At 41.9% G+C, this 20,084-nt stretch overlaps 3 protein-coding genes across 3 annotated transcripts; all 3 read left to right on the top strand.

Annotated features, from left to right (window-relative positions):
- The first annotated feature begins 3,796 nt into the window (after window positions 1-3,796).
- Window positions 3,797-5,551, top strand: LOC125236130. The gene has a single exon (XM_048142829.1). It carries the CDS (start codon window positions 3,797-3,799, stop codon window positions 5,549-5,551), a length of 1,755 nt encoding a protein of 584 aa, XP_047998786.1.
- A 104-nt stretch (window positions 5,552-5,655) lies between these two features.
- Window positions 5,656-7,659, top strand: LOC125236129. The gene has a single exon (XM_048142828.1). It carries the CDS (start codon window positions 5,656-5,658, stop codon window positions 7,657-7,659), a length of 2,004 nt encoding a protein of 667 aa, XP_047998785.1.
- Window positions 7,660-10,458: 2,799 nt separating this feature from the next.
- LOC125236128 lies at window positions 10,459-13,254 on the top strand. Its single transcript, XM_048142826.1, has one exon. It carries the CDS (start codon window positions 10,459-10,461, stop codon window positions 13,252-13,254), a length of 2,796 nt encoding a protein of 931 aa, XP_047998783.1.
- Window positions 13,255-20,084: the final 6,830 nt, after the last annotated feature.

Here is a 20,084-nt window from a genome sequence, read left to right as displayed (position 1 = left end):
GTGGTTAGGTTATTAGGAATCTGCATAATTGGACGGAATTGTAAAAATTGTCCATGAACAGACAAAAGCCTTTACCGAGGTAGCCGGGTAGAGTGGTAATAGTGAGGTTCAGCTAATAGACACTAGATGGCGCTTATTAAATAAGAATATGTCAAATTTATTTAATTGAGTTTTTACTATTTATATCTTCGTAACGTAAAAGTGGACTTGCCTGCCCAATCGCACGGCCATGAAGGAGCAAAAAAGCTTATTATTAACACTAGTGTTACTACTCTCTGCTAATACAAAACGGTACTAATTATCTTAAAAAAATGAATATTTTTGGGACAATCTTACACTAATCTATCAAGTTAAGCGGCCGATTAAAAAAATATTCTGATGGTCATAAGTTATATACCTACCTTTACTTATATTGGGTTGGTAAGAAAGTAATGAGCGATCGATTGAATTCCACATAAAATTTTTGAGAGAGTTCTAGAATCTTCGATGGTCGAAAGTATATAAAGGGCGAGTCGCACAGTTTCTCGTCAGTCATTCACTAGCTGTCGCCGAGCTAATATAAGGAAGAAAATGGACGAATTAAAAGTGCATGTAAGGCATTGCTTACTATATGAATTTCAGTCTGGCCATTTAGCCGCCGAAGCAGTGCGTAATATATGTCAGCGTGTTGCTCCTGAAGTTGTGTCTGAGGCCACGGCGAAACGATGGTTCCAGCGGTTTCGTAGTGGCAACTTTTCATTATCAGATCAACCTAAGTCTGGTCGACCGGTGAAGATTGATGTAGCCAAATTAAAAACCTTAATTGAAGGAGATCCGAGGCTAACGAGTCGTACTCTTGCTACCGAGTTAGGCTGCTCTCATGTCACCATAGAAACACATTTACACGAGTTGGGAAAAAACTACAAATACAGTGTTTGGATACCCGCACGAACTTGATAGAGATCAACTAAACCGCCGTGCCGATATCTGCATACAACTTCTGTCTTTTCGCCGCACATTCAACTGGTTGGACCATCTTATCACTGGAGATGAAAAATGGGTCTTATATATAAATCACACACGCAAACGTCAGTGGCTAGCTCCAAACGAAAAAGTAATAGAGGCACCAAAAACAGAGCCTCACCCGAAAAAAGTTATGCTGTCCGTTTGGTGGAATATTCATGGTATTATTCACTGGGAACTCCTACCAAGTGGAATGACTGTCACCGCATCAGTATACTGTCAGCTTGAAAATTTAAACCAAAAAATCTGTCAGAATCGTCCACAGCATGCTAAAGTTTTTTTCTTACACTACAATGCTCGCCCACACATTGCAAAAGTGACTCGGCTAAAGCTATTGGAGCTAGGTTGGAAAGTGATACCTCATCCACCGTACTCTCCAGACTTGGCACCTACGGATTACGCATTGTTCAGATCGCTAAGCAATGCCTTGAATGAAAAAAAGTTCGATGATCAAGCCCATCTACGACAGTACATAGCTGAGTTTTTTGAATCTAAACCTAAGAACTTCTTCGCCGATGCTATCCATTCTTTACCAGAACGATGGAGACAAGTAGTAGATAACGAAGGCCGTTATATTTTTGATAAATGATTAAAATAATAAATTAAATAAAAATTACAATATTGGTTATGATTCGCTCATTACTTTCTTACCAACCCAATATATTCATTATTTTTCAGGAAACCAAGAATCATCGGCTGCAGATGTAGTGGAAGCGTCGTGTATATATGCATTCATGTATCTGCCGCTTCTGCTGGGTAACCCATTGGGTAATGTCAAGAAAACCGCGTGGCGTCCATCAAAATAGGAATCCAGAGATGCTTTTATTACGCATTTGACAGCAGCTACGGACTTGAAAGCAACAATTGACGCACGTAAGAACAAATATTCCAAACACGGCCTTACTTTCCAACCGGCCATTTTCATTGTAGGGCCTACAATAAAAGAAATTGAGACATATTATATTGCCGTCAATGACACATTTTATGTAGTTCATTCAATTTTGGAAGCGGTTGATGTCACTTTCCAATTGTACCATGCTTTACACTGCGAGTATCCAATGGAATGTAAAACTGTTTACTGTTTCTTGCAAAAAGCTTTCTACAAATTTTCCACTAAATGGGACATGGAATTCACCAGCGTCAACTTTTGGCTGATTTAAATATTAGGTAAATCGGTATTCAGAACCGTTTTTTTAGTGCAATAGTTACACAAGTTTCTAAATATGCCTAAATGTTGTATGTGTAAGCAGGAATTTCATACTGTGAAAGAATTATGTTGGCATTTTAAAAAATATCATTATGCTCATAAAGTCGCTGTTTATGAGTGTAATGAGGATAATTGTAATAGAAAATATTCTCTTTTAAATTCATTCAAGAAACATTTACTTTCTAAACATTGTAATACTACAGAATCTGAAATTAATTTTGACATTGTATCAACTGAAACCACAATGCAGAGTGAAGTTAACATTATTAATCCAATACCCAGCTGCTCATCCCAACTGACTGCACCTACCTGCTCGCCCTCTTTGACTATAACTAGTACTTCATTGCCAGACAATTCTACTCCAGAACCCCTTGTTGATGCAGTTTCATTATTTGCTTCTTCTTTATATGCCAATCCTGTAGTGCCACGTAATATTGTTGAAGACGTCGTGCAAAATGTTAATTTACTTATAGAAAAATCAGTTCTTAATCCGATTTTGACCGATTTATCAAAATATTTTCAAAAAGGTGACATTTCTGAAACCTTCTAGAATTAACCAGCTACAGTACTCATTTGAAACTAACTCAACAGAATATAAGCGAATTTTACATTACACAAAGCTTGGAACTTACATAAAACCTGTAGAATATTCTATTGGTCAGAGAATGGAAACAAAATATACAGCCGAAAATGGATTTCAATATCTACCAGTTACTTCAACAGCTCAACATATACCATTACGGCTAGTTCTAAAGAAGTTTTTAGAAATGTCTGGAGTTTTGGATGAAACATTAAGAAACTATAATGAAATGGTAAACACTTCCAACTTAGATTTCGTCCTTAACATAGTTCAAGGTATTGAGTGGTGTTCGCGCCCTTTTCATTCATTATCATTCATATCGTCCATCCCGCTCGCTCTTCCTTATGATAGGTTCAACCTCATTTTTAATTGTCATGTCACCCGCCTCTTTGCCAAACTTCTTAAAAAATATAAAATACGTCAAGTGTCAATCCGCAAAAAAGAAAGTCGTTGTCAATGGTGAATAAAAATATCCGCAACGAATTAAGTTATTAATTAATTATATTATAATAGAACGATTCGCGAGTGTACAGTGCAAGGAAAGAGAGAACCAAGCTTTGCAAGGGTGGCCACCCGATAAACTCTCGAGACGACAACATCGGTGAGTTTGGCTCCCCATCAATCTCCATAATTTTATTTTCCGTTTTGTTTTATTTTATTACAATAGTTCGTTAGGAACTTCGTATCCGCAGGTCCTTCAACATTTCTGGTCTTCGAACCTGATTCTCTTCCCTGTTCCCCTATTTTCTCCTCATACATTCATTGCGAATCGTTCTCCTCCCGCACCGCCCGTATAAATATTACCTAAATTATTCTTACTTACTCGCTCCCGCAGTTTAGGTATTTATTTATACGTGTATAACTTTATTCGTCGCTCCGCCCTTATAAATTATTTACCTAAATATATATTATTAACCGCACCCGCAATTTAGGTATACGTTTATAAGAGTTTATCCTTCATAGGAACATAAATTGATTTACCGCATATTTAACCCTTCTCATGCAATATGGCAAAAGAAACAAAAGCCGAAAGCGTTGACAGCTGGTGTTATGAAGACGAGTTGTCAATGCTTGAAGCAAAACGCAACGTCTTCTTTGAACTCGTCCAGGGTATTTATAAAAAGTCGCTAGTTGCCGATACAGATGCAGTGAGTCGCGAAAGTTTTCTTGACGCTGCTGACACTATTGACGAACTTCGGACGGAGTTCAAAGAAGTGGTAAATGAGTACAACCGCACGCTACTGAGGACTAAGACGGCTGCTGTCCCTAACTATCAGCCGCTCATAGCCTTTGAAGATTTGTATTGCCGCATCAGGAGAGTGGTCAAGCGACTGCAACCAGCCGCACCGCCGGCCTCTTCGCCGCCTTTATCGGTGGAGAGAGCTAGACCTTCTTTGCCAACGATGGAACTGGTAGCGTTTGATGGAGACATACGTAACTGGCCGCTGTTCTACGCTAGTTTTAAATCGAGAGTGCACGACAATCTGTCACTTACCGACGAGGAGAAGCTGTTTTATTTAATTGGGAAATTGTCACCAAAAGCTCAAGCCGTCTTTGCAGGCATAACTCCGAGCGCTGACAATTATCAGCTTATTCTAGATAGTCTACTTGACAGATTTCAAGATAAGCGCACTCTTGCCTCGACTTACATGGATCAAATTCTCAATTTGAAGATTAATGGTCCCGCTTCCTCGTCTAACTTCCAGACATTCATTGATAAGTTTGTGACAGCTGCGAATGCGCCTAAATCGCTTAAGCTGGATGATTTAAGCGATTTTATGCTTATGCATATAGCTTTAAAGAAGTTAGACCAGGAAACTCTTCGAGCATTTGAGATGCTGCATCGAAATACGAAGTTGCCTACATTTCGCGATCTGTCAGATTTCATGAAAAGTCAGTTTAGGATTTATCAAAACTCGCAACCATGTACCGCCGTCTCCGCCGCCGTAAATCCATCGCGCGAAAAAGGTGTTAAGTCGATTCAACCGCGTAGTGCCGCACCTAAACTACAAAGCTACGTTGCTTGCGCGAGCACTACTAAATGTATTTGTGACAATATTGTCCATGAACATTTATTCAAATGTCCTTCTTTCAACGACTTAACGTCTTCTGATCGCTTCAAACGCGCTAAAGAGCTTAAAGCATGTATTAACTGCTTAAGCATTAAACACCGCACCCGCGAGTGCAATTCCGAGGTGAAGTGTCGAGTTTGTCATCAAAAGCATCATACTCTGTTGCATTTTGACAAGAACAAGGATGAAAAAGCTACGACCTCTGATGAGTCAAATGCATCTACGAGCAACGCAGCTATTAAAACATCCTCGCCGCCGGAAGGCACGTCCTGTAACACGTCTATCGTGACGCAAGCACTTGCTGCCTCTAACAATAAAATGTCAAATCAAGACTCAGCATCTTCGTGTGACACGGTTTTCCTGTCCACCGCAAAGGTCATCGTTCGCGACAGTAAGGGTGAAACGCAGGTTATCAAATGTCTGCTTGACACCGCGTCACAAAGTAACTTCATTACTGAAGAATGTTGTAGGCGCTTAGGTTTAACTTTTGATAGGAAACCAAGCTCTGTATTTGGCATTGGAAAAACCAAGAAAATTGTTAAGGGGAACGCAAACGTAAAAGTATTTTCGCGATTCGACGATAATATCAACTTCGACGTTTCGAGTTTGGTGGTCGATCGCATCACCGACGACCTGCCGTCAGTGCCCGTGGACATGTCAGCACTGACACATGTTCATGGTCTCCTCTAGCTGACGACACGTTGGATACGCCCGTCGCCATTGATGTACTGGTGGGTGCAACTATATTTCCACATTTGCTGCTGCCGCACATCGTCAAAAGCGAAGTGGACTATATGCCACCAGCTATACAGACGGTACTGGGGTATATTTTAATGGGTTCGGTGCCTGCTTTACAGCCACCGCGTAAATATACTTCAGCTTGTTGTACTTCCGTGGATTCCATGGACCACCTCCTCAAAAATTTCTGGGAACTTGAGGAAGTATCCGCTCCGCCCGCTCAAAGCCAGGATGACTTTGAATGCGAGGAATATTTCCGCGCCACCACTACGCGCGACGCTAGTGGTAGATATATTGTGGCATTGCCTTTCCGAGATGACGTGTTCAAGCTCGGAGAGTCGCATTCGGCTGCTAAGAGGCGCTTTCTTTGTCTTGAAAGAAAGCTAGAGTCATCGAGTGTGTTACGTGCCGCCTATGACGATATAATTCGTGAATACGTCAGTAAGGATTATATATCGGACGTGACTAACTCTCTCAACGCGAACACCTCTTCAGCCCTCGCATACATAATTCCTCATCATGCTGTCGTGCGCGAGGATAAGACCACTACCAAAGTTCGTATGGTCCTGGACTCGAGTAGCAAGACAACTACAGGCCTGTCGCTGAATGATGTCTTGCACTCAGGGCCCAATCTTCAAGGGGATTTATTTTCAATCCTCTTGAACTTTCGCTTATTCAAAATAGCGCTTTCAGCCGATTGTCGCCAAATGTTTTTACAGATTGGTGTTCGCGAATCGGACCGCCAGTTTCAACGAATCTTATATAGATTCCGCCCGGCAGATCCCATTTCGACATACGAATTTAACCGTGTGTGTTTTGGTATGAAGTCGAGCCCATATCACGCGCTCCGCGTCGTTCGCCAGCTGATTGCAGACGACGGAAATAAGTTTCCAATGGCAGCAGCGATCGCATCGTCCTGCACATACATGGATGACGTATGCTTCAGCATTATGTCAGATGATTCGCAACAGCAGGATGAATCTGTTGCTATCGCTGCGGCTAAGGAGCTTATTGACCTATTTAAATGCGGTCAATTTGATCTTGTCAAATGGACCTGCAACTCAGAGACCGTGCTACGTGAGATACCTGCTTCTCATAGGGCTTCCGTAGACTTGGAAATAGACCCAGGAGTCTCGCAAAAGGTCCTTGGCTTGTGTTGGAATAAATCTGGCGATTATTTCCATTTCAAGGTGACAGAGCCAGATCCAACGTGCACTAAAAGGACAATCTTGTCTGCAGTGGCTCGCCTATGGGATAACGTCGGCTTAGTAGCTCCAGTTGTCCTTTACGCAAAACTCCTCATACAGGAGCTTTGGTTGATCAAATGCGACTGGGATGAGACTCCCCCGACCCATATTGTAAATTTATGGGAACGATTTTGTTCTGAGTTGCCAAAATTGAATGAAATTCATATACCGCGTCATCTCGGGGTAGTACAAGGTTGTACTATAAACCTCTTAGGCTTCGGTGATGCTTCCGAGCGGGCATATGGAGGTGTAGTTTATCTTCAGGTCATAAACGGGAATGAAGTGACAGTTCGATTGGTGTGTTCCAAGTCGAAGGTCTCTCCCTTGAAGACAGTCTCTGTAGCGAGATTAGAGCTGTGTGCTGCTGTCCTCCTGGCAAAGCTCATGCGGAAGGTGCAAGATAATTTCGAGCCCCGTTACAACATTAACGAGATCTACGCCTTTACTGACTCGAAAGTTGCGCTCTGCTGGATTCAGTCATCACCACACCGCTGGCAAACATTCGTTGCCAATCGCGTTGTTAAGATAATTGAAGCTGTACCGGCCAGCTGCTTCCATCATGTGGCGGGCTTAGAAAATCCCGCGGATTGCTTGTCGCGTGGCCTGACGCCTGCTAAGCTTGTGGATCATCCTTTGTGGTTTACAGGACCGGCTTGGGCATCCAAGCATCCATCAGAATGGCCTTTAAGGGAGCTCGATCGAGAGTCCATCGGAGAAGTGCCGGAGCTTAAGCCTCTTGCACACGCTACTACTACGGATGTGTCAGAGTCACCACTTTATTCCCTCGCGCAGCGGATATCGTCGTGGTCTTGACTACTGCGCATCGTCGTATACGTGTACCGCATCCTTAATCCGAAACCGCTCCCCACGGCCCTTACCCGATCCGACTTAGAGTTTGCTGAAGGCAAAATTCTCTCATCGTTGCAAAACGAACATTTTTGTGACGATATTGAGAAAATTAAGAGCAAGAAATATTGCTCACCTGCTTTACAAAAGCTCAAACCGTTCTTAGACAAAGACGGTCTAATTCGTGTTGGAGGCAGGTTGACAAATACAGACTTGCAGTATTCTCAGAAGCACCCAATTGTGCTCCCGCGACGTGATCATGTAGTCAATATGATCGTTGACTACGTTCACAGAAAGCATTTGCATGCTGGTCCCGAGTCAATGATGACTATACTTAGGCTTCAGTATTGGATTCTGTCGGCTCGTCGTGTCATTCGCGACCGCATTGCCAAATGCAACACTTGTTTCAGAGCGAATCCACAATCGTCTTTTCCGCTCATGGCAGACTTACCGGGCTGTCGCGTGAATCAAGTGGATAAACCGTTTACGCATACAGGGTGTGATTATGCAGGCCCTCTGCAATATACGCCTACTCGTGGCAGAGGAGTGAAGAGTCGCAAGGCTTGGTTATGTATTTTCACTTGCCTCACTACGCGCTGTCTTCACATTGAGATAGCGACGGAATTGAGTACCGCCAACTTCATGGCTGCATTAAAGCGCTTTTTGGCACGCCGTGGTCCCGTCCAATGCATGTATTCGGACAATGGAACCAATTTCGTTGGCGCCAATTCTTATATGCGTGACCTCTACAAGTTCTTGGATACTCATCGTCCGCTTATAGAGATGGAACTAGCGGAGAACCGCATTGATTGGAAGTTCATCCCTCCTGCTTCTGCTCATTTTGGAGGCGCATGGGAGTCTATGGTGAAAATAGTAAAAAATCACCTTTTCAAGGTGATCGGTACGCAAATACTGACGTACGAAGAACTTCTAACGACGCTTGCTCAGATAAAAGCGCTCGTTAATTCCCGGCCTCTAACATCAGCTCTTACTCCTGCTCATTTTCTCCATACTGCTCCACTGTTGTCGTTACCTACTCCATTGGTCGAGTCAGGTAACTTACGTGAACGACATGCCCTCCTAGATAGGATAGTGCAGTCTTTCTGGCAACGATGGCGAGCAGAGTATCTGCATCAGTTGCAATCTCGAGCTAAATGGACAACGCCATCAGTTCCCATTGCAATTGGCACAGTAGTCGTCATTAAAGTAGATAATGCGCCGCCATTCTCATGGCCATTGGGTGTTGTAGACGCAGTGCATCCTTCAAAGGATGGCTCAACCCGCGTTGTTACTGTCAGGACAAGTAAAGGAAGTTTCGTCCGTCCTGTCGTGCGGTTGTGTCCTTTGCCTAATCAGTAATGGAATGGGTATTATGTTAGAATAATATTATTTTTTTTCGCTATTATTTTACTCGAAGAAAAGGGTCATTATTTATTTATTTTATTTAGTACTTCTTTCCTTTAAAGGAACCCTTTAAAGCCGGGGAGAAATGTTCGCGCCTTTTTCATTCATTATCATTCATATCGTCCATCCCGCTCGCTCTTCCTTATGATAGGTTCAACCTCATTTTTAATTGTCATGTCACCCGCCTCTTTGCCAAACTTCTTAAAAAATATAAAATACGTCAAGTGTCAATCCGCAAAAAAGAAAGTCGTTGCCAATGGTGAATAAAAATATCCGCAACGAATTAAGTTATTAATTAATTATATTATAATAGAACGATTCGCGAGTGTGCAGTGCAAGGAAAGAGAGAACCAAGCTTTGCAAGGGTGGCCACCCGATAAACTCTCGAGACGACAACATCGGCGAGTTTGGCTCCCCATCAATCTCCATAATTTTATTTTCCGTTTTGTTTTATTTTATTACAATAGTTCGTTAGGAACTTCGTATCCGCAGGTCCTTCAACAAGTGGCAAAAAAAGATATTGTCTCATAATGGCCGCAATGTGTTACCACTGGCACTTTATTTTGATGATTACGAAATAGGTAATCCCCTTGGAAGTCATTCAGGAATACATAAGCTTGGCGCAGTTTATGTTACTATTATGTGTTTATCATCTCATCAAATGTCTAGCTTACGTCATATTTTTTTAACATTACTATATATTCCATTCTTCGGATAGACAGACTTTCGGGAACCGGGTAACTTTCGCACCTCTTATCGCGGAGTTAATTTTTTTAAAAGAACATGGGATAGTTATTGATAAGCCAGAAGGGGATGATAAATTTTTTTTGAACTAGCAGTAATATTAGGCGATAACTTAGGCTTGCATTCTATTTTAGGTCGAGTAGAATGTTTTTCAGCAAACTATGCATGTCGAATTTGTAAGATTAAAAATAACGAACTGTAGTGCCTAAGACTCTAACAACGCGCCCGCGCCGGGAATCACAAACAACTCACGCGCACACCTAACGGAGCGTCGAGGCGGCACACACTCACACGCCGCGCCCCTATAAAAGACAGCCGTCGCAGCGCCCGGCATTCAGTCCACCGCGGCCATCCGTGACGGACAGAGCTCCCTGGTACTACCGCGGCACCCGCGACAGTGCGAACCTACTCAGGCATCCTACCTCGGCCATCCGAGTGGACGCCTTGTCCTCTTTCGATATTTTGAAAGTAGTAATTCCCTTAATAAAATTTTGTGAATATAACCGTCTCGTCTTCTTTACACTGGCGTCCAACGAGCGGCACGTTCCTCCACGCGCAAGATTCGTCACGAAGGCAGGGCGTGTCACAACAAGATACGTAAAAACAAAAAAAGAAACTATGGCGTCCTTTAGCGAAGACCAGTTTACTCGGCTGATTTCTACACTGTCGTCATCGTCATCATCACGCCACTCCACATTAGCAAGCTGCATTCACCATTATGATGGAACCAAGGATGTTGGTGTGGTGACAAGGTTCCTTTCGGCAGTAGACACATATATAATGGTGGAGAAGATCCCGGAGAAAGAGGCAATAATGGGGTTACCCTTAATCCTGGTGGGAGAAGCAGGCATCTGGTGGCAAGGCATCAAACACGAAGTCGAGACCTGGGAAGGCTTTAAGGAGAGGCTGCACGCTGCATTTGCGCCCAGAAAGGAAGCTTACCAGCTACTACGGGAAATAATGAGCAACGAACAATCTAAATCTATGCTCACAGAAACGTTTGTGGCTCAGAAGCGAGTCTTGTTCGCCCAACTGCCAACCCCGAAGATACCCGAGATCCGTCAGCTGGACATGGTGTATGGACTTCTTCGCCTGGATATGAGGTCTGCCGTACCTAGGTCAGCCGTCAGCTCTTTTGATAACCTGGTACAGCTGGCAAGAGCCGCAGAAAACATAATGAAGGAGCGAAATGAACCTCTGACTACCAGTGCGAGCGAATCGAAGCGTGAAAGATTCGCTCGGGGAAAAGAGCGCTGTGAATTCTGCCGTGCTATAGGACATGACATGGCGTCGTGCAGGCGGAGACAAAAGGCACTTGGAGCGATGGCTGTACCGAAACAGGAAGCGGTGACTCAGGCTCCATCACCTTCGCAGCCCCGATTCTACTGCTATGGCTGCGGAGCCCCGGGAGTGGTGAGATTCAAGTGCTCCACCTGCAACAAAAAGAGGCCGGTGGAAACTGGTGCATGTTCCATCGATATTCAGCTGGATGTAAGGCCCCGACCTATGGTGTTTACGAAGATCGGCGATATCGAAGAGTGCGCTAAGCTCGACTGCTGCGCCAAGTCTAGCGTTGCGTCATACCAACTGGCCACGAAGTTACGAAAGAAGGGGTACGTCTTCCAGCAACAGAGAATGAAGATAACTCTCGCGGACGGCATTGGCAAGCGTCAGAACGTTGAAATAGTCAGAGCCCCCGTGGAACTTTATGGGAAAACAACGTACACCACTTTCGTCGTTTTGCCCGGTTGCAAAAAGAACCAAACCTTACTTGGCGTTGGCTACATCCAAGATGCAGGGATACTGATCAACTTACCTCAATTCACGATGTCCTTCATTGAGCGGCCAGAAGAGGACTACGACCTATACGACGAGGGGTTTGCCACCTTCAAACAGCCTTCAATGGAAGAGTTCCAAATGCAATCACCTGTATCCGTTTTGACCTGGAATTCATCATCTACGCTGCCAGGAAACGTTTGCGCTTCACCATCCTTGCCGTCGTGTTCATCACCATCATTACCAGAGCCAGCAGATAAGGGAACAGAGGTATCAGGCTTTATGATGACAACCGAAACACCCGTAGAAAGGACCATTATAGCCCCGAGAACACCTGATTGGAACTTGATTCCCATAAAATCCCCGTCACCCAAGAAGTCACGGTTCTACGAGGCCAGCTCCCCAGATCTGGACTACATGATTCGTGATGCACAAATAAATGTTCATTCTCAGGCCGTTGAACTGACGCTACGTGAGCAAGGCTTGTTTGATGGAGAACTTGACTGGGACGTCGGAATTGACGCCGTCGATGTACACATACCTGAAGACTTACCTGAAAACCAGCAAAAGGCATTCGAGGACCTTCTACTGGAATACGAAGACGTCTTTACTTCAAAGGGCGAAGCTGTAGTCGACGTGGAACATCGTATCATCACAAAAGATCACCCTCCTATAGCTTCACCACCTTACAGATTGTCTCCACCACGAAGAGAAATCCTTAAAGCTGAAATAGATAAAATGCTTCAAGGAGGCATCATAGAACCATGTTCATCTCCTTGGGCCTCACCAGTTGTCATGGTACCCAAAAAGAATGGCGAAGTCAGGATCTGCGTGGATTACCGGCGCTTGAATGCTATAACTGTACCTGATTCATATCCTATACCCCGCATCGATGACTTACTCCATGAAGCCAAGCCTACGCCATACATGAGTGCCCTAGACCTAAAGGCTGGATACTGGCAAGTGTTGGTCGCGGAAGCGGATAGAGACAAGACAAGCTTCATAACGCCCTTTGGTATATATAGATATATACGTATGCCATTTGGCCTGCGTAACGCGCCTGCCACGTTTCAAAGGATGATAGACAGGTTCAGAGTGAGCCTAGAAGGAATCAAGATGCTTGGGTACTTAGACGATCTAATAGTCTTCTCCACGACATTTCAAACTCACCTGGCAGACCTCAGGAAAATATTCCAGCGAATGAGAGAATATAATCTCACTATCAACAAGGATAAGTGCAGATTCTTCGCTTCTTCAATCAAGTATTTAGGGCACTTGATCACACCTGAAGGCCTAAAAGCTGATCCTGAGAAAGTTACCACCATTACTAATCTGCCATCTCCAAAGAACTTGACACACCTGGTCACATTTCTACAGACATGTTCATGGTATCGACGTTTTATAGAAAACTTTGCAACTGTGGCTGAACCACTCACCAGACTGACAAAGAAGTCAGCTGCTTGGACCTGGACTGAAGAGCAGGAAAATGCCTTTACGGAACTGAAGCATAGGTTGACTTCCTCCCCAATATTACGTCAAGCTGACCACACTAAGCCCTACATACTGAAGACTGATGCCAGTAACTACGCGCTCGGAGCGGCTTTAGTCCAGGGGAGGGAAGCGAAGAATATGTGGTAGAGTATGCTAGTCGACTACTCACTTCTCCGGAACGCAATTATTCAACCACAGAGAAGGAAGCGTTGGCTGTAGTATGGGCCCTGCAGAAATACCGTGGCTACATAGAAGGATTACCCATTACCGTCGTCACCGATCACCAGGCCTTACGTTGGTTAATGCAGCTTAAATCACCGACGGGCAGACTGGCCAGATGGGCATTACAGATACAGGCTTTTGACATTACAATCAAGTATGTCCCCGGCAAGACTAATGTAGTAGCTGATACATTATCAAGGCCAACCTGTGGTGAGCAAACGAGTGAAACGTGTGGCGTGTGTTCTATCGCTGTAGACATGCCTACCCGAGACCCAAAGGATATCAGGGACGAGCAACTAAAAGATCCATTCTTACGTAAAATAATCGCCTCTATGGAAGACCCAACACAGTATGAAAACGCAGCGTATTGGAGCAACAAGGGCTATCTGACGAATAACGCCATACTCTATCGGCACAATCCCAGTTCAGATGCTGAAACTGCCCAACTAGTAGTCCCTGAGCACGAATGGGCTAACCTCTTGGCTGTCTATCACGACGAACCGACTTCAGGACATTACGGATCTGACAAAACATTCCAAAGAATATCGCAGCGCTACTACTGGAAAGGAATGCGCAAGTATATTGATAGTTACGTCCGAAATTGTATCCAGTGTCAGCGGTTTAAGCCCTCTAATATGAAACCCGCCGGATTACTTCAGACTACCGCAACCGCGAAAAGGTTTGAAGCTCTTTCATTTGATCTCTTCGGGCCACTACCCCCCACTTCCAATGGGGAAACATGTATATTTATAGTGGAAGACATAGCGAGCAGATGGGTTGAATTGTTTGCCCTAAAAACAGCGACTGCCGAAGCGTGTGCAACCACCTTAATAAATGAGATCTTTCTGAGATACGGCATGCCACGGAGATTAATTAGCGATAATGGCCCTCAATTTGTGAGCTCCGTGATGCAGCAAGTCGTCTACTGCCTCGGTATCAAACACAATTTTACTCCGGTATATCACCCGGAGGCGAATCCGGTCGAAAGAAGAAATCGTGATCTGAAAACTCAGCTCAGCATTCTAGTGCAAGATGATCACAGTAAATGGGCCGAGAAACTTCCAATAATCCGTTTCGCCATGAATACGGCTCAACAGACCTCTACCGGATATACTCCGGCTTACTTAACCTTTGGACGCGAACTTAGAACGGCTGATGATACATCTAACGATCTGAGAGAAATCATCCTCAATGATAATTTTGTTGCAGAGATCACTCCAAAATTGATTCTCTTGTCAGAAACGCTAAAAAGAGCACGAGAGATACAAGAAGAGAAGGAAGAGTCCAGGAAAGATTACGGGGATAAAGCTCGAAGACGCGGGATACCATACCCCGCAGGCTCCCTGGTGTTGGTAAAAACTCATCCCATCAGCCGAGCAGCCCAAGGAATAAGCGCAAAATTCGCACCACGTCGAGACGGACCATATGCTGTCGGTAAACAACACGGTCCATCGTCTTACCAGCTTGTCGCACCCGACAATCTTGATACTGATTTGGGGATATACCATGCATCAGCTCTGGAACCCTATCACGGTCCAAATGATGACCTGCCAAAACCTGTACAGGCAATACGCAAACGAGGACGCCCACGGAAGACTGCTGCCTCCGCGCCCGTGACCAGACAACTTCGAGGCCGAAGGAAGCCATAATACTGTATCCTCGTCGGGCCGCCATCGGATCCAGAGGGGAGGATGTAGTGCCTAAGACTCTAGCAACGCGCCCGCGCCGGGAATCACAAACAACTCACGCACACACCTAACGGAGCGTCGAGGCGGCACACACTCACACGCCGCGCCCCTATAAAAGACAGCCGTCGCAGCGCCCGGCATTCAGTCCACCGCGGCCATCCGTGACGGACAGAGCTCCCTGGTACTACCGCGGCACCCGCGACAGTGCGAACCTACTCAGGCATCCTACCTCGGCCATCCGAGTGGACGCCTTGTCCTCTTTCGATATTTTGAAAGTAGTAATTCCCTTAATAAAATTTTGTGAATATAACCGTCTCGTCTTCTTTACAGAACTTAAAAAATCAATCGAATGTGACCAGTCACTTCTTAGAACATTTGAACAATATACAGAAGATTTAAATTCGAATGATTTGTCTTCTACAGGCATAAAAGGTGAATGTGTATGGCATGATATACATGGTTTTTCTATAATAGACCACGTAGGAGTTGACATTATGCATGATTTATTAGAAGGCGTGTGCCAATATGACATGTCTTTCATTATATCGAATTATGTTGACGTTTTAAAGCTATATTTACTCTGCAAAATTTTAATGATAGGATGGCAGCATTTGATTTTGGCCCAGATAAAAATAATCGTCCTCCAAGTCTTGATACTCAACATATTAAAAAAAAATAGTTTAAAGATGTCTGCGTCCGTCCGTCCGTCCGTCCGTCCGTCCGTCCGCGGATAATCTCAGTAACCGTAAGTAGCTATATATTGGGAGTTCTGGCCCACTCCTAATGCTCCAGCTTCGCTTCGCTCGCTGTCGCAGTCGTGGTCCAGACACTCCCAATATATAGCTACGTGCGTGGTTCAGAAACTCTCAGTATATAACCATCATTTGCAACGTTGGGATAAAATATATACTCTAAAGCTTATTAAAATATACTACTGGCATATTGTCTTTCAAGTTAGTTGCACGTGTCTATTGATAATATGAAGTTTGTAAAACAGTCTCAGAAATTGCAGTTGGATGCTGTTTGTTCTTTGTCCAAGAAACGCTATTTTCGACATGGCTCACTTTTACCTGACACCATACGCTGTATAATATGCGGCCCATCCAACTGTGGAAAAACAAATTTAATTGTTGGTTTGCTGCTACATGAACAAGGCCTACGCTTTGAAAATGTTTATGTATACTCTAAAACCTTATTTCAACCAATGTACCAATTTCTTGAGCAAGTTTTAAAACTAGTTCCTTCAGTTTCATTTAAAAAATATAGTGTAAATGATGAAATCTTAAGTCCTCATATAGCAAACATGAATTCCATTATAATATTTGATGATGTTGCGTGTGAAAATCAAAATAATATACGAGATTACTTCGCAATGGGAAGACATAAAAATATAGATAGCTTTTATCTGAATCAAACGTATAGTAAAATACCTAAACAATTAATAAGAGATAATGCTAACTTAATCATTCTTTTTAAACAGGATGATATTAATTTAAAGCATGTTTATGATGAACATGTAGGAAGTGATATGTCATGGTCTCAATTTCGTGAAATGTGTGCACAAGTATGGAAGATACCGTTTGATTACTTAGTCATAAATAAAGATTGTAATAGAAATTCAGGATGTTATAGAAAAGGATTTGATACATTTATAATTCTAGATTAACTTGATATATAAAGGATAGTATTACATTAAAAACTTATTGTTGAAAATGAAACCATCCAGTTCAGACATGGAACATAAAATTAACGAAGAAAAAATATTTAAACATAAAGTACTCAAATCTGCTGAAGCAGTAAGAAAAAAAGTTAAACGCATTCGTGATGTTAAAACAAACGATAATATGATGTTGGAAGCAATGCTAAAACCAATCACAGACCCACTTGGTGAAATGGCAAAAAAACATAGTAGTAATGATAACAATCTTAATATTAGTGCCTCAGATTTCGATAACGATAGGTTTAAATGGAATAAGTCGGTAAAAACTTTGAAATATAGTCCTTCAGAAGATGGGATGAAAGAAAGTTTGGATAATAAAACAATGCTGAGAAAGTCATTTGAATCTGAACCAAATTATAGTGAAAATGAATTAAATGATAGTGAATATAGTGATTCTTCATCTCAAAGAAGTGGGAACCAAAGTGATTCTGATACAACAAATAATGTATCATTTAGAACGTCAGACTCGTTTTATTCTCCTCGCGATGATCCTGCTTGGCAAAAACAATATTTTATCATGAATATTCCATTCGGTGTACGAAATGAGCGCGGAAAGCTAATGCTTGGATCTTACCCAATTTCTGTTAATGATGACAAACTCGTAATAGGTGGAGAAAGCTATTTTTTAACACGAGGCTTAAATGATTTGTTGTTTAAGAAAGTACCTGACTTAAAACTAGTAACTGAAGATGATAAACGATTGTATAAAACATTGTTATTGAAAACGAATGCACATAGACGTGACTTTGATCCAAATAAACCCATAAAAAGCAACAAGGGTATGAAATATTTAAACGTTATAAAACCCCTTTTCAAATTATCCAAACAACGCACAGTAAGTGAAGAATTATGTGTATCCGGTGAAGGTTTACCATCAATGAAAAAAGTAAAAAGAGATATTTCATATGTATATTGGGATGATCCAAACGAATTAGTAGACAGATTAAAACTGCTTATGGCATCGCGAGACGCTGGTAATACTGGGTTAGATAACGAAATCATATCCATAATTGAAGAATTACGTGAAGCAGGCTTGATAAATAATATATAAGTGAATACTCTTACCTTTCTAATCAGTCGAAGTTTGACTTTCAAGTAAAAAATTAATTTAGACAAATTCGGACACCATGTTCATAAACGTTTGCGTACTGATGAAATCTCTGAGCTCAAGTACAAAGCTTTGCTTCGAACAGAAGCAGGAAATTTTGATCTAAAAACTGTTAGATTAAAAGGAGTTGTTAAACCATTATCTTCCGATGATGCAGTTAACAAACAGTACGTTGATGAATACATTCAAAACATGTACGAAAAGAAGTATATAGACTCTTTGTTTAACACAATAAATAATCAAATTCACCAACTCGTAACTCAGTTAAAACTGAACTTTTACACGAAGAAGGAGGTAGATGATATTTAAAAAAAAAAAATAATGGCAAAACAACAAATAGTGAACGAGATCCACCGGTCAGCGCGAAGAAATTTTAAGCGACGATCGGTTGTACTAAAAGAAATTGATGATTTATGGCAAGCTGATTTGATAGATTTACAAAAGCTTCATACTGTTAACAGAGGATATAAATATATTTTAGTCGTTATTGACACATTTTCAAAGTATGCATGGTGTACACCTATTAAGTCTAAAACTAAAACAGTAGTCAAAAATGCATTCGAACTAATAATCAAAACATCTAAACGGAGACCTAATAACTTACAAACTGATCTAGGAAAAGAATTCTACAATCATGAATTTGATTTCTATTTAAAATCATTAAACGTAAATCATTACTCAACTTATTCAATTAAAAAGGCATCTATCGTTGAAAGGCTGATAAAGACCATTAAGTTTAAACTCTACAAACATTTCAGTTTAGTTGGTAACTATAAATGGGTTGGTAAGCCATTAGACGATGTAGTAAAATCGTATAATCAGACCGTACATCGCACAACAAAAATGAAACCTATTGATGTAAATGTTGATAATGAAATGCAAGTATTAAAAAATATTAAAAGATCACAAGCCACTTTGTCTTATAAATTGAACAAATTTAATAAAGGAGATTGTGTACGCATTAGTAAGTATAAAAATGCCTTTCACAAAGGTTACACACCTAATTGGTCAACAGAACTTTTCACTATTACTCATGTGAATCGCACTCAACCTGTTACGTATCACGTTCAAGACCAGCATAAAAACACTATACTCGGTACATTTTACGAAGAAGAACTTCTGAAAACCAACCATCCAAACGTTTACCTTGTAGAAAAGGTTATTAAAAAAGGGTAGAAAGTTGTATGTTAAATGGTTAGGCCTTGATGATAGCGAAAACAGTTGGATTGATAAAAGTGCCATTGTTTAATGTTATTTATATAATATCCTTTTAATGATAGTGTTATTATCTTACGGGATATGAAAGGGAGAGGACTCTTAAACAGCGCTATTAATAATTTGCCCTTCGAATTACACTTACCTGGTTATAACTATTGTGGTCCGGGAACGAAATTGCGCAAAAGGTTACAAAGAGGTGATAAAGGAATTAATGCGCTAGATAATGCGTGTATGAAACACGACATAGCATATGATAATTATTCTGATTTAGCTGGTAGACATCGTGCTGATTTAGAACTATACGAAATGGCGAAACAAAGAAGAAAGTCGAAAGATGCAGGGAGAGGAGAAAAAATTGCTTCATGGTTAGTTAGCAAAGTGATGAAATCGAAAATAAAGGCCGGTGCGGGTATAAAACCTTTTAAACGTTTTGTGTCCAAGATACGCACTGAATTAAAAAAGAAACCAAAAACAAAACGTAATATAATTGATCGAGCTCTTATTGCTGCGACAAAAATTTTCAATACCAATTCCAAGGTACGGGTACCTCGTATTATACCAATTCCAAAAACTGGAGGCTTCTTACCGCTGATACCTATTTTTGCCGGTCTGTCTGCGCTGGGATCATTAGCAGGAGGAGCTGCCGGAATTGCTAAAGCTGTAGGTGATTACAAAGCCGCCAGAAAAAATTTAGCGGAATCAGAGCGACATAACAAGATGATGGAATCTATTGCATTAGGAAAAGGCTTACACATTAAACCATATAAAAATGGCAAAGGATTATGTTTGAAAATTTCAAAAAACTAAATGAGAGGTTACCCAGGCGCGCTCTTTCAAATATTGATATTTTAAAACACTCATCTGATATTCCATATTTTCGAGGAGTTTATATGAGAGACAGTTTACCAAAGAGTCCTAAAAAGTAGAATGTGGAATTGTTAATTTGGACAGTTCTAAAAACAATGGTACACACTGGGTAGCCTATGTAAAAGATAATAATTATTGTGAATATTTTAATAGT

The sequence above is a fragment of the Leguminivora glycinivorella genome, chromosome 18 (assembly GCF_023078275.1).
Source record: "Leguminivora glycinivorella isolate SPB_JAAS2020 chromosome 18, LegGlyc_1.1, whole genome shotgun sequence".
Classification (NCBI taxonomy): domain Eukaryota; kingdom Metazoa; phylum Arthropoda; class Insecta; order Lepidoptera; family Tortricidae; genus Leguminivora; species Leguminivora glycinivorella.
Note: the sequence above shows the minus strand (reverse complement) of the source record. Positions and strands in the feature narration are given on the sequence as shown.

What these genes read in the sequence shown, in the direction of transcription:
- LOC125236129 (XM_048142828.1), top strand. Translation starts at nt 5,656, where the DNA reads ATGCCACCAGCTATACAGACGGTACTGGGGTATATTTTAATGGGTTCG.
- LOC125236128 (XM_048142826.1), top strand. Translation starts at nt 10,459, where the DNA reads ATGGCGTCCTTTAGCGAAGACCAGTTTACTCGGCTGATTTCTACACTG.
- LOC125236130 (XM_048142829.1), top strand. Translation starts at nt 3,797, where the DNA reads ATGGCAAAAGAAACAAAAGCCGAAAGCGTTGACAGCTGGTGTTATGAA.